Source organism: Capra hircus, chromosome 16 (genome assembly GCF_001704415.2).
Source record: "Capra hircus breed San Clemente chromosome 16, ASM170441v1, whole genome shotgun sequence".
NCBI lineage: Eukaryota > Metazoa > Chordata > Mammalia > Artiodactyla > Bovidae > Capra > Capra hircus.
In genome coordinates this window covers 63,590,959-63,603,868 of record NC_030823.1, presented here as the reverse complement: position 1 = coordinate 63,603,868, position 12,910 = coordinate 63,590,959, and the positions used below count along the sequence as shown (strand labels likewise).

Sequence of the window (12,910 nt, the reverse complement as noted above, 5' to 3'; positions counted from 1 at the left end):
AGAATAGTTGAGGGTACATCCTGTGTTGCAGAAGTAGTTCATGGAGGGCAGAACTCCAGAGGAAGCATGGGCAGAGATGGGTGAGGGAAAGCAAGGCACGCAAGTGGTGACATCCATTCTTTCCCAGAGGAAACACTCTGGAGCTACTCTTGGGTTCCTAGGTATTTCGCTTTGCACTGTATCTTTTCCAAAGCGTTTTCTTTCTTGTGTTTACCACCAGCATTTGGAGAGCTGCGCAGAAAATATCAAGTCCCCAGACTGAAACTCTAGGGACTTGAAAGCAAACTTGGGATTCTCACATCTGGTCTTTGTTGTCCCCTTCCAACCTCTATAAACACAGCTGAAAATCCTACACTACCTTTGGGAAATGATCTGAAAAAAAATTTGCTTTTTGTCATGAAATTTTTTTAAGATGTTTTTTAAAAATATTGGAGTATAGTTGATTTACAGTGTTTTGTTAGTTTCAGGTATATAGCAAATTGATTCATTTATATTTGAGATTCTTTCCCCATAGGGGTTATTACAAAACATCTTGAGTATAGTTCTCTGTGCTATTTAGTAGGTCTATGTTGATTATCTGTTATATACATAATAGTGTGTATGTGCTAATCCCAACCTCCTAATTTATCCCCCCTACACACACCTTATCCATTTGGTAACTATAAGTTTGTTATCTAAGTCTGTGACATATTTTCTAAATAAGTTTGTGTGCCCCATTTTTTCAGATTCCATATGTTAGTGATATCATATGATATTTGTCTCTCTGTTTGGAGAAGGAAATGGCAATCCACTCCAGCACTCTTGCCTGGAAAATCCCATGGACAGAGGAGCCTGATAGGCTACAGCCTATGGGGTCGCAAAGAGTCGGACACGACTGAGCGACTTCACTTCACTTTGGCTTACTTCGCTTAGTATGGTAATCTTTAAGCTCATCCATGATTCTACGAATAGTATTATTTCATTCTTTTTAATGGCTGAGTAGTGTTCCGTTGTGTATATGTATCACATCTTCTTTATCCATTTCTCTGTTGATGGAAATTTCGGTTACTTCCATGTCCTGGCTATTATACATAGTGCTGCTATGAACCCTGGATGTGTGTATCTTTTCAAATTATGGTTTTCTTGGGGTATATGCTCAGGAGTGGGGTTGCAAGATCATATGGCAATTCTAGTTTTAGTTTTTTAAGTAAAAAGACTTGAAAATTTTTGTATCCTATAACTTTACCAAATTCATTGATGAGTTGTAGTAGTTTTTGATCGGAGAAGGCAATGGCACCCCACTCCAGTACTCTTGCCTGGAAAAGCCCATGGACAGAGGAGCCTGGTGGGCTGCCGTCCATGGGGTTGCTAAAGAGTCAGACACAACTGAGCAACTTCACTTTGACTTTTCACTTTCGTGCATTGGAGAAGGAAATGGCAACCCACTCCAGCGTTCTTGCCTGGAGAATCCCGGGACAGGGGAGCCTGGTGGGCTGCCGTCTCTGGGGTCGCACAGAGTCGGACACAACTGAAGTGACTTAGCAGCAGCAGCAGCAGTAGTTTTTGGTAGTGTTTTTAGGATTTCTTATGTATAGTATCATACCATTTGCAACAGTGCACAGTTTAACTTATTTTCTAATTTGAATTCCCTTTATTTCTCTTTCTTCTCTAATCGCTATGGAGGACTTCTAAAACTATGTTGAATGGAAGTGGTGAGAGTGAACATTTTTGTCTTGTTCCCTAATCTTAGAGGAAGTGCTCTCAGGTTTTCACCTTTGAGGATGCTGCTGCTGCTGCTGCTGCTAAGTCACTTCAGTCGTGTCTGACTCTGTGCAACCCCATAGACGGCAGCCCACCAGGCTCCCCCGTCCCTGGGATTCTCCAGGCAAGAACACTGGAGTGGGTTGCCATTTCCTTCTCCAATGCATGAAAGTGAGAAGTGAAAGGGAAGTTGCTCAGTCGTGTCCAACTCTTAGTGACCCCATGGACCGCAGCCCACCAGGCTGCTAGCTGTAGGTTTGTCATATTTGGCCTTTAGTATGTTGAGGTAGGTTTCCTCTGTGCCTGCTTTCTGGAGAGTTTTGTTTAAAAAAAAAAACAAAAACGGGTGTTGAATTCTGTCAAAAGTTTTTTTCTGAATATATTGAGATGATCATGTTTTTATTCCTTTAAATATTATTCTTTAGTAATATTTATACTCACTCACTCACACTAGTGAGTATTCCCTGGTATGCCTGCCCCCAGTGTCCTGGCCCCCACAGTGAGTCATAGCCACTCCCCCACCCACCCAGGAGACACTCTGAGACCATCAGGTAGCTCTGTCCCGCACTCCTCTGAAGTCGCTGCGTTTGCCCAGGTCCTGCTGTGCACGAGACGTTGTGTGTACCCTCCAGGAGTGGAGTTTCTGTTTCCCCCATTCCTGCGGAGCTCCTGCAATCAAGCCCCCTGGCCTTGAAAGCTGAGTGCTCTGAGGGACTCCTTCTCTTGATGGCAGACCCCCACACTGGGGAGCCTGACATGAGGTTCAGAACTCTCACCCCGGTGGGAGAACTTATGAGAAATAATTATTTGTCCCCTTTGTGAATCATGTACCTGGTGGGTACAGGATTTGATGCTATCACGAATGTGCGCCTCCTTCCATCTCACTGTGACTTCCTTCTATTTGGGTTAGAATGTCTTTGTTGGCGGGTTCTGGTCTTTTTTTAGTTATTCAGCAGTTAGTTGTGATATTGGTGTTTCTGTGAGAGGAGGTGAGCTCAAGTCCTTCTACTCTGCCATCTTGTCTCCAACTTCTGAAAGATCTTTCAATCCCCACATTTCAACTTTCAGGGCTTAACAGCCTGCTAGGCAAGGATTTGCAGCTCAGTCGGTAAAGAATCTGCCTGCAGTGCAGGAGACCTGGGTTCGATCCCCGGGTGGGGAAGATCCCCTGGAGAAGGAAATGGCAACCCACTCCAGTATCCTTGCCTGGAAAATGTCATGGACAGAGGAACCTGGTGGATTGCAGTCCATGGGGTCGCAAAGAGTCGGGCACGACTGAGCGACTAGCACACAGGCAAGGATGAAAGTGCAAGTGCAAGTGAAGTCACTCAGTCGTGTCCGACTCTGTGCGACCCCGTGGACTGTAGCCCACCAGGCTCCTCTGTCCATGGGATTCCCCAGGCAAGAATACTGGAGTGGGTTTCCATTTCCTTCTCCAGGGGATCTTCCCCACCCGGGGATCGAACCTAGGTCTCCTGCATTGCAGGCAGATGCTTTAACCTCTGAGCCACCAGAGAAGCGCTAGGCAAGGATAGTTGGGCTATTGATAAGTGGAACCACAGAAATGGCCTGAAATTAATGGAAGATGATGACAACGATGATTGATGTGTTGTGCCCTGTTGTGTGATACATTTGAATAAGACACAGTTGGTCCAAGCTTTCAAATGTGTCTGCAAAGCTGTGCTCCATTCTTATGGATGTCTAATACTCAAATTGGAATTTTCTCCTCCACCCATTTCCTTTTAGTTATATTGGTAGGAAGAGGATGCAAGTAAAAGAACCAGAGAAAGCTGTGCCCAATGTGGTAAATCTGGTTGAAGCTGACTATTCCTACTGGACGCTCGGCTATGTCATCTCTCTGGAAGGAGCACAGAAGCTGGTTGGAGCAGATCCTTTTGGGAAGATGCTACCAGTGGATGAGTTTCTGCCCATCATGTACAACAAGCATCCTGTGTGAGTTGCCCTGAACTGTCTGCCTGTCCCTTGAGCATAATTCATTCGTGGGGTAATACTTAATATTTTTAAAAGGGGTACTCCTTTCCTAAATGATCTTTCCATAATCATGACAAGAGAGGCCAACTCGAGTGATTACCCCCTTTTACAAGCAGGAGATATAAGGCAGAAATGGTGAGTCTTGCATAGGAATCCTCCTTAATACCCAGTGAGTAGCTTAACTGCACATAATATGCTCGAGCCTCTCATCTTTGCTTTTCTTACTTCCATAAACCCACACACCTCAAGGTGAAGGTCATCTTCCTAAGCACCTCAAATTTTTCAGTTCGTTTCTTAGTCCATTGTGTATACTGTTGGCCAGGCAGTGACTCACAAGCTAGTCAGGAACCCAGACTCATGAACGGTCATTGTGATATATTGTGAAACCTACGATCACAGAGATGTGTTAGAGGCTCGGGGAGAGTGGAGATGGCCTCTGAGCTGGGCGTCCACAGAAGAAAGTGTGATGCTCAGAGTTCCCATAGCCCGGGAGTTCAGTGTGACCTAGTGTTTGTATCAAGAACATGGTAAATGATGGGTCTATGTGTCAGTCTCCCCAGTAACCTGGGAGCCTCTGAGGCAGGGACCATCTTTTATCTCTGTGTCCTTAGAGTCTAGTCCACATTCTACCCGTGCTAGCTGCTGGGTCGATGCTTCCTAAGTTCACTGACGGAGCAGGAGACCAGGGTCTAACCTCGGCTCCTTCTCTCGCTGCGGGTGGTCTCCTCCCTAGATGGGCTTCTTTGTAGCAGCTCAGTGTTCTTGTCCTGCATCTTGCCCATTTTGTCTCCTGTCCTCAGTAAAAATGGACAACGTGTCAGAGACTAATTTTTATTTCTGCTACCTGACAGAAACATGGAGGTCAACCATCATCCTCTTAACAGAAAGGAAATTGAAACCTAGCTGCTGAGCAGGTGTCACCTCGTGTGCTCGGCAGAGGAGCCCTGGGAGGGAGGGCTCTTCATTTACGCTCACAGGTTGCTGGACTGCAAAGCCAAGCTGGTGTGCCTCCAAGCCTACACCACATTACTCACACCTTCACTCCAGCTCCCAGCCATCTCATTCACTGATCCAGGATCAAAGCGTTTTCTACAAAGTGGTCACTTAATTATTGTGGTCCAACAGAGCTTAAACCTTAATTTTTAGAATAAGACCTGAAATTCATTTTTAAGCTACTCTGTCTAAATTTGGATCTTCCCATGTAGCTTAGTCGGTAAAGAATCTGCCTGCAATGCAGGAGACCCGGGTTCAATTCCTGAGTCAAGAAGATCCCCTGGAGGAGGAAATGGCAACCCATTCCAGTATTCTTGTCTGGGAAATCCCATGGACAGAGGAGCCTGGCAGGCTTTAGTCCATGGGGTCGCAAGTTTTGGACATGACTTAGTGACTAAACTGCCATTTAAATTTAACAGAAATACCCTGACCTTTTTCTTTGTGTATTTGTTTAAATCATCTGAAAGCCTTAAAAATAAAAAACCTGTTGTGTTTGTAGGCTAAAGTTTTCCACAAAGACGCAATTTAAAAAATAATCAAATCCATGAGAATTTAGGAGGTAACAAGCAAGACCCTTTTCCCCTGTTCTGTAAGTGTCCTGCCCCCTCACCCACTGGTCCACCTCTTGTTTTCAGGGCTGAGTACATGGAGCATTACGAATCCAGGGACTTGAAAGCCTTCTCTGCAGAACCCTTGCTCATCTACCCAACGCACTACACAGGCCAGCCGGGGTATCTGAGTGACACGGAGACATCGACCATCTGGGACAATGAGACGGTGGCCACTGACTGGGACAGGACACATGCCTGGAAGTCCCGGAAGCAAAGTCGCATCCATCGCAACGCAAAGAACACAGAGGCCCTGCCACCACCAGCCTCCCTGGACACTGCACCTTCAAGAGATGAGCTATGAAGGCTCCATGGAGGGGTTACTACACTTTGGTTTTCCTAATGGGCCAATCATCTGTTTGCTCCAGTCTCTTTTAATGGTTACAGTGACCTAACCAAAGTGGTCTAATCTGATTGATCAAAGTTGATATATTTTTTGACAGGGGAAGTGAATAGGGAAACTAAACCCAAATCTCCTAGGATGGCTAGAAGATAGGCTTTCTGGCCACCATTAGGATAAACTTCAACCCAGACACCTTGTCCTTCAGTTCATTACCATTGTGATACTGGTACCTACATTAAGGTTGAATGGCATAGCTCAGAGATGCTCACTCAAGGGAAAGGTGATCACCATGTCCCTGGCACATCAATAAATGGGTAGGTCCGGCAGCCTACCCAACTGGACCATATCTAGTGGTCTGGTGGGCCGGTTTTATGTCATAGATGTGACCTTGAAAATTTAAGTATGTTCCAAGTTTGGTGGTGGTGGGGTGGGAAGGCAGGAATCAAATAATTTAAAAATCAAATTAATCAGGCTTTTTCTTTAAAGGTATTTGTCATGAGCCTTATTGCAAAGTGAGCTTTGCATCTTAGTCTCCGTTATCCAACAGGGATGGGTATTTGGGTCTGTCTGAGACTTGGCCTTTGACTATCATGACAACTGAAGCTCTCATAAAGAGCTGTCCAGTTTGCCATGTGGATATATTGAATATAGTTTCATAGATATTTGAGGGGGTGTGTAGCTATTTGAAGAAAACACTCAAGCTTTGGCTTTCTTTATCGTGGTCACTTGAGTTGGGATGCTCTATTTATGAAGATAAATTTAATATATAAGGGGTCGGGGCTGGTCTGTAATTGCTGTCCCCGGGGTTCATGTGCTGCCCCAGCAGGTCAGACTCTCCCATCCACCCTGAGCCTGGGAGTGAATTGCAGGCATGAGTTTCATGAGTCTGTTAAGAGACAGAGCACATGTTCAGGCCAGCAACTGTCCTTGCCTGGGATTTTCATTCTATTTTGAATTATTTATTTTTACAAAATGTTGGGGGTTGGGGGAGAGTCTGCAGGATAAGGCAGAGAAACAGATGCATCCGGCTTTCATCACTCCTGGGAAGTGGTCAGTGTAGACTTGTTGGTTCCAGAACCTGATTTTTCTGCATTTCCCAGGCCTGTTGAATGGGAGAGTCTAACCTTCTGGAAACAAATGATTCTCTACTTCAGGTGAGAGACCTTGGCCAGAAACAGTGAACTGATCAACTGACGTAGGCCGACACCCAGGGAAGCTCTTAGGGTCACAATCCTGGGCAGACCACCTCTCTGCTTTCTCCATAAATGGATTGTATGTAAAATGCAGAGTTGGACTACATCATCTCTTCCGGTGCTGCCATCTGTGATATCTCATGATGGTTTGCTTTAGGTATCTGTTCTCATGCCCACAAGCAATAAAACTGGGTCTCCAGAAATCCCCGCCCCAAGCATCCTGTCCACACTGGCTCCTCTCCCCTTGTCTGGGTGTTGGACTCTGAGCTTCATGCTTGGGAACAGAGCCTCAGGGCGGCCTTGCTGAGTGTACCCGTGAGGGTACTGCTGACTGCTCTGCATAAAGCCCCCCAGCTGCAGGACAACCAGGCAGCTTCCCCCCCACAGAACGCCAGCCTTGGCCTTCCCTCTTGACATATGGTTGGTTCTTCTGCATTGACCAGTGAGCCAGGAGACGGAGGAGGGGGATCTCAGCCGACTCTGATTTTTACTGCTTGGACATGGCAGTCAGAACTTGATTCTTTGTCTAGAAAAACAGAGCATCTGGGGAGCTAATGAAAAACCCTTAGGTGATTCCTAAGGTTTCCTTGGGTATTTTGTATTTCGCTTGAATATTTGAGTGCGTGCAAGTGTGCATGAATTTTATGTGTTTTGTTTTTTTTTATAAAGAGGGTGGGAGGTGGCTGAGGTATTAGGAGTAGAAATGAAGGCAGATTGAATTAAATTTTGTGTGGTTTTGTTTAATAGAGAACATTGGTGTATTTTCTTTTTCCCTGTCAGCTGGTCTGGTGGGGTTATGAATTCTCATTCTTAAAAGACATTGTTGATAAATTCTAGAATTTTAGCTTAAGACTGTTCTACTGTGAATAAAGTTCTGGCTTTGTCAGCCCAGCCTTCGTTTGTCTTCACTCAGGTCTAGAATCCCAAGCAACGTTCCTTTGTTGTGAACATTGTGAACTGCAGATCCAGCATTTCTTTAAAAAAAAACAAAAAAAAATCGCCAGTTCAGCAGTCCGGGGATTCCTTGACCTCATTACTCTTCCTCCCTCCCATCTAGCCTTAAGTCAAGACATTTGACCTTGGCAGTGTCAGAGGACTTTGCCTCCAGCCATGGCACCTGCTGTCTGCCTCTGAAAGTTAAACCTCTCTGGATTTTGCGATGCAAGGTGGAATCTTCTGGATGGACAACCTTGACTTCAGCGGTGCTGGTGCTGCTGAGCATGGACTGAGTGTCCACCATCCGCAGAGGACACACTGCCCGGGCCTTGCTTTTTTCACCGGGGCCAGCTGCAGGAAGTCTGGGAAGCAAAAGCTGGCATCCCAGCCTCCTCTACTGTCTGTCACGCTCTGTTGTTTCAGGGTGGGGAAGTGATAAATGACCTGCCTTCTAGAGCTTGCTGTGAAACAAATCAAAAAATAATGTGCCACCCTGTGACTGTTCATTGGTTCCTCCAGTGCTGGTCAACAGCCCCCACTGCTGGAATTTCCAGGTTTGCACTGGCCCAAGGATGTCAGAGGCCAGAGATAATCATCACTTTGTTGTGGCAAAGAAGAGAGACTAGTCACCAGCCTTCCTGGCCAGTTGGGGGATGTTTTAGACTGCTGAAGAGGTGGGTAAGCCAGAGAGCATTCAAAGGTACAGAGAAACAGGAGTCCCCAGTGGGAGGATGATGAGAGAGAATTCATCTCTCATTTCTGTGCTGTTGATCAGCCTATTCATCAAAAGATATTGAGACGTATGTCCCAGGCCAAAGAGCTTTATCTTGGGGCAAAAACGGGAGAACCCATGTTGGCCTCAGTGACCCCTTTGAATTTCAGGTCAAGCTCCCCCCTCCCCCGGCCCCCAGACCTCAGAATCCAGGTGTGAGCACGACCTTGTTTCAGGCCCTGGGCTGGGCGCTGAGATGCTCAGAGATCTAGGAAAGCTGCCCACTGCTGCAGGGTCCGTGGTCCAGGAGAGCTGCTGTGTAGAGCGGGATGGTTGTCTTTCAGAAGCTGAAACAAAAGTGACTGTAGAACCCACGGAACCTGGTTGTGCTGAGGAGGGGGACAGTCAAGGGGGCCCGTCGAGGGACCAGTTTTGCTGGGAATGTGACCATTGTGTTGGGTTTGGGAGCATGGATGAGAGTTTAGGAGAGGGAGGAGAGTTGGGCACAGAGGGTGGGGATGCGCTCAGGCACCGTGATGGTGTGGGGCTATGAAAGGGCCTCCTGGGGAGTGATGGGGAGCGGGGCAGGATGGAAGAGTCAGCTATGTGTCGGAGTTGTGGACAGGTAACAGTCTTGGGACCCACTGATGATGGCAAGGCATGGCAGCTACCCCTCCACACTGGGCTGTCCTCATGAACGCAGAGGCCATTGTTTCTGGAGGAATTCTACATTTGGTTTTTCTCCTGACAGACAATGCCAAGACTTCCAGTCAAAGGTTGGTGTCTGAAACAAAATTTCCATTCAGCTACATGCTTGGGAATCTTTTCACTTCTAGTTGGAACAAATCCATCTAATTAGTAGCTGTAAAATAAAGATGAGTCTTCCCAAGAGCCTTCTACATTGTGCTTTTGAGACATTCTTTCCAAGTAAGTGATCTCTATGACTGACAAGTTAATTCACCAACGATTTAACTAATGACAAAGTGGGAGTGAAAGTGAGGCTGGTCATTTGATAAGATGGCATGTTATGGGTGATACAGTCAGAAAGCACAGCACAGGCAGCCTTAGAAATAACCGATTCCCCTCGAGTTTTTTTTTTTTCCCCCCTCGAGTTTTATGTTTGGTGGTGGTGTTTGTTATTTCAGAGAGAACCTCCCTCCCCTGGAGATGTTCTGATTAAATGTGTCAGAGGGCGGGGAGACGCGAGGAGTGAGCAGTGGACAGGGGAGGCACTCCCTGTGAGCTGGCTGATGGTGGCCCTGGGTCAAGGTGGCGCTGCTGAAACATGGCTGAAGAGTCTGGTCAGTGGTGACCAATATATTGCTTTTGGCTTTGTTTTCGCTTGCTTGGAAAAGAAATAATGATGGTGGGTTTTAGTACAATGTGTTAACAACAGATTACCTAGAAATTGTGCCTTCTCTTTTTTTAATTTTTAAGAGTTTTTTTTATTGAAATGTAGTTGATTTACAATGCTGTGATAGTTTCAAGTGTACAGCAAAGTGATTCAGTCATACATATGTGTGGTTTTTCTTTCTCTTTCATTCTTTTCATTATAAAATATTGGATATAGTTCCCTGTTCTACACAGTAGGTCCCTTTTCTGGTTATCTATTTTATATAGTGTGTATATATTAATCCCAAAATTTATCCCTCCCACCTACCAAGATTTGGCATTTTCTAAATGAATGGCCTCATTTTTAGCCACTTCTTTCTGAGAGGTAGGCAGGGCAACATAGCCATTAATTGTTCCCCATGCATAGGGCTTGTTTAAATAGCAAGTTAAAAGCGTCCCTTGACATACACACAGTATATTTTCCTCTAGCTTTCAAGAATGCCCCACAGTGTTACAAAATGAACTTTACCAGAATAGGTGATGTGAAGATCTGTAGATGAAAGGGAAGTTCCATGATGTTCTGGGATAAAGGTTTCAAGTTGTAGTAAAGAGAACCCTTGATTGCTCAGTACTGCTAGTGAATGTCTGAAGTTGACGGGGCAGAGTGTCTTTTATGATATTTTGCTGAAGGAATCACTGTCCCCTGAAGATACTTCTGTTCTTCCCTATGACCTCTGGTTCCCACATAGCATGGTATCTTTTCCATGTCAGGGAGGTTTTTAGCTATTATCTCTTCAAATATCTTCCCAGGCCCTTTCTCTCGCTTCCTCTTCTGGAACCCGTATAATGTGAACGTCGGTGTGCTTGATGTTGTCCCAGAGGTCTCTCAGACTGTCCTTCTTTCTTTTCATTCTTTTTCCTTTGTTCCATGGCGGTGATTTCCACCACTCTGTCTTTGTGCATTTATCTGTTCTTCTACTTCATTTATTCTGCTATCGATTGCTTCTCGTGTATTTTTCGCTTCAGTTATTGTATCTTCAACTCTGGTTATTCTTTATTTTTTCTAATTCTTTGTTAAAAATGTAAAACTTGTTGCTCCATGCGTCCATTCTTTTCCTGACTTCTTGGATCGTCTTTACAATCATTGCTCTGAACTCCTTCTCAGGGAGGCTGCAGTCCATGGGGCCGCAAAGTGTCGGACACAACTGAGTGACTGGGCTGAGCGGACATCCCTCAGTTCTTCTGGGGTTTAATCTTGTTCCTCTGTCTGGAACACATTCCTCTTTTGTCTCATTTTGGCTAAACTTCTATTTGTATTTTTATGTATGTGGAAGGTCAGTCACGCTTCTCAACCTTGGGGAAGGGGCCCTCTGTATGGGATATCCTATGTGTCCCAGCAGTACACTCCTCTCTTGTCACTCAAGAGCCAGGGGCCTGCGGGTCTCAGGATAGGTTCTGACTTGTGTTTTTTAGACTCACTTTCACATGCTGTAGGACTGTATCTTTCTCGCTTCTGGTGTCTGCCCCCTTGTGGGTAAGGCTGGGCTAGAGGCTTGTGCAGGCTTCCTGGCAGGGGGAGAAAATGGTACCTTGTCTCATCATGTGCCTGGAACGAGGAAATGGCTCGAATTGCAGCAAGAATAGGTGTGCTTTCAGGAATATTTGACAGTATTACTAAATACTGAATGAGATTCCAAGGCAAGTGGTGGAATGGCTCCATTAAAATTTGTTGTTGGGCCAGAAACTGGCTTTCCTTTCCGGTCTGGGACTTTGCCTAGAATGGCCTGTCTTCTACCCACAGGTGTATAGACATAGAGATGATCTTAGTTTAAGATTATTCTGCTACACTAGGCAGGCAGCTCACAGCCCAAAGCCACCTTCTTGCATGTCCTCAAAGAGGATGGAAAGAATGAAGAATCATCTCTGAGAACTGGTTTTCTCTCTATTTTTAATTCACTGTGTTTATTTTTCTGCCCCTCCCTGGTGTTTCTTCAGCTTGGTTTCTCTGCAATGGGCACTTTGACCAAATCTCCATGTCTGAACACCAGCTTTGTGGCCCTGCTGGTCCAGACGAGGCTCCTCTGGGTTCTTCCTCTTCTAGGGGATGAGTCTGGGTTCTTGCTCATGGGGGAACGTGATTTTCAGTGCCTTGGACAGCCCTCTCTCCTCATTCTTCAGAGAGCTTAGAAAATAACTCATAACAAAGTGTCCTCTCCCAAAGGGAACCGACAGTTTGGGGAAGCCCTTCACATAGGAGTTGAGATGTGTGTGTTGATGGTGTGGTCTGAAGGGTTTTAACTACTTTGTAAAATGCCAGCATGAATTGTGAAGACTTGAAGGGGATATTACTGTTCAGAACGGACATTAGGAGGAAACCATGCCCACAGCATGAGCAGGCAGGGGACAGAAGAGGAATGCAGGCCTTAGGATATGAGAAGAGGAAAGAGGCAGGGCACAGCACAGGGGTTTGAGTCCAGGAGAAAGGCAAGGCCCAGGGGGATAAGAAAACAGACTCACGCCCATTGTTGGTGGAGAAGTAAGGCCAGCGCACAGGCCAGGAAGGTGGGGGTGAGGCGGGGGAGGGGTGCGTGGTAAGGGCAGGGAACCAGAGGGGCAAAATAGTAGAAAAGAAGCTTGGAATGGAAGCGGCAGCCCTGGCCCTTGAAATGACTCTTTAATCCTTGCGATCCAGCCACAGTGCAGAGGCGAGGTGGCGGTGAGCTGCAAAGGAACAGGTGGGATGCCCGGGATCCCTGATGCCTATGGAACAGCAACAACTCACTGTCCTGCATGTGAGTCATCCCTGGACAGAGGGAGGGTCACAGCAGACAGCCCCATCCTGCAGGGAAAGATCCAGGTCCAGGTGGAGACAGGAGGGAGAAAGGAATTGGGGGCAGGGCTCAGCTTCCGGTGAGAGAATGGTCCCTCCCTGACCGCAGAGGGAAGCCAAGAATGGGGGCGGGGCGGGGCGGGGCGGGGCGGGGGCGGGGGGAGTCACTGTAGGCTCAGGAGGGGAATGCTCCAGCTCCCAGCTGCTTCCCCGGGCCAGCGGCTCCCTTTC

At 46.5% G+C, this 12,910-nt stretch overlaps 1 protein-coding gene across 2 annotated transcripts in view; it reads left to right on the top strand.

Annotated features, from left to right (window-relative positions):
- COLGALT2 (collagen beta(1-O)galactosyltransferase 2) overlaps positions 1-7,755 on the top strand; it is a 118,938-nt gene extending 111,183 nt beyond the window's left edge. For both annotated transcript variants that reach the window (XM_018060705.1, XM_018060706.1), the window contains 2 exons: positions 3,487-3,693; positions 5,361-7,755. In XM_018060705.1, the coding sequence (XP_017916194.1) occupies positions 3,487-3,693; positions 5,361-5,637 (484 nt within the window). In that variant the 3' untranslated portion in view covers positions 5,638-7,755. The remainder of the gene's footprint in view (positions 1-3,486; positions 3,694-5,360) is intronic.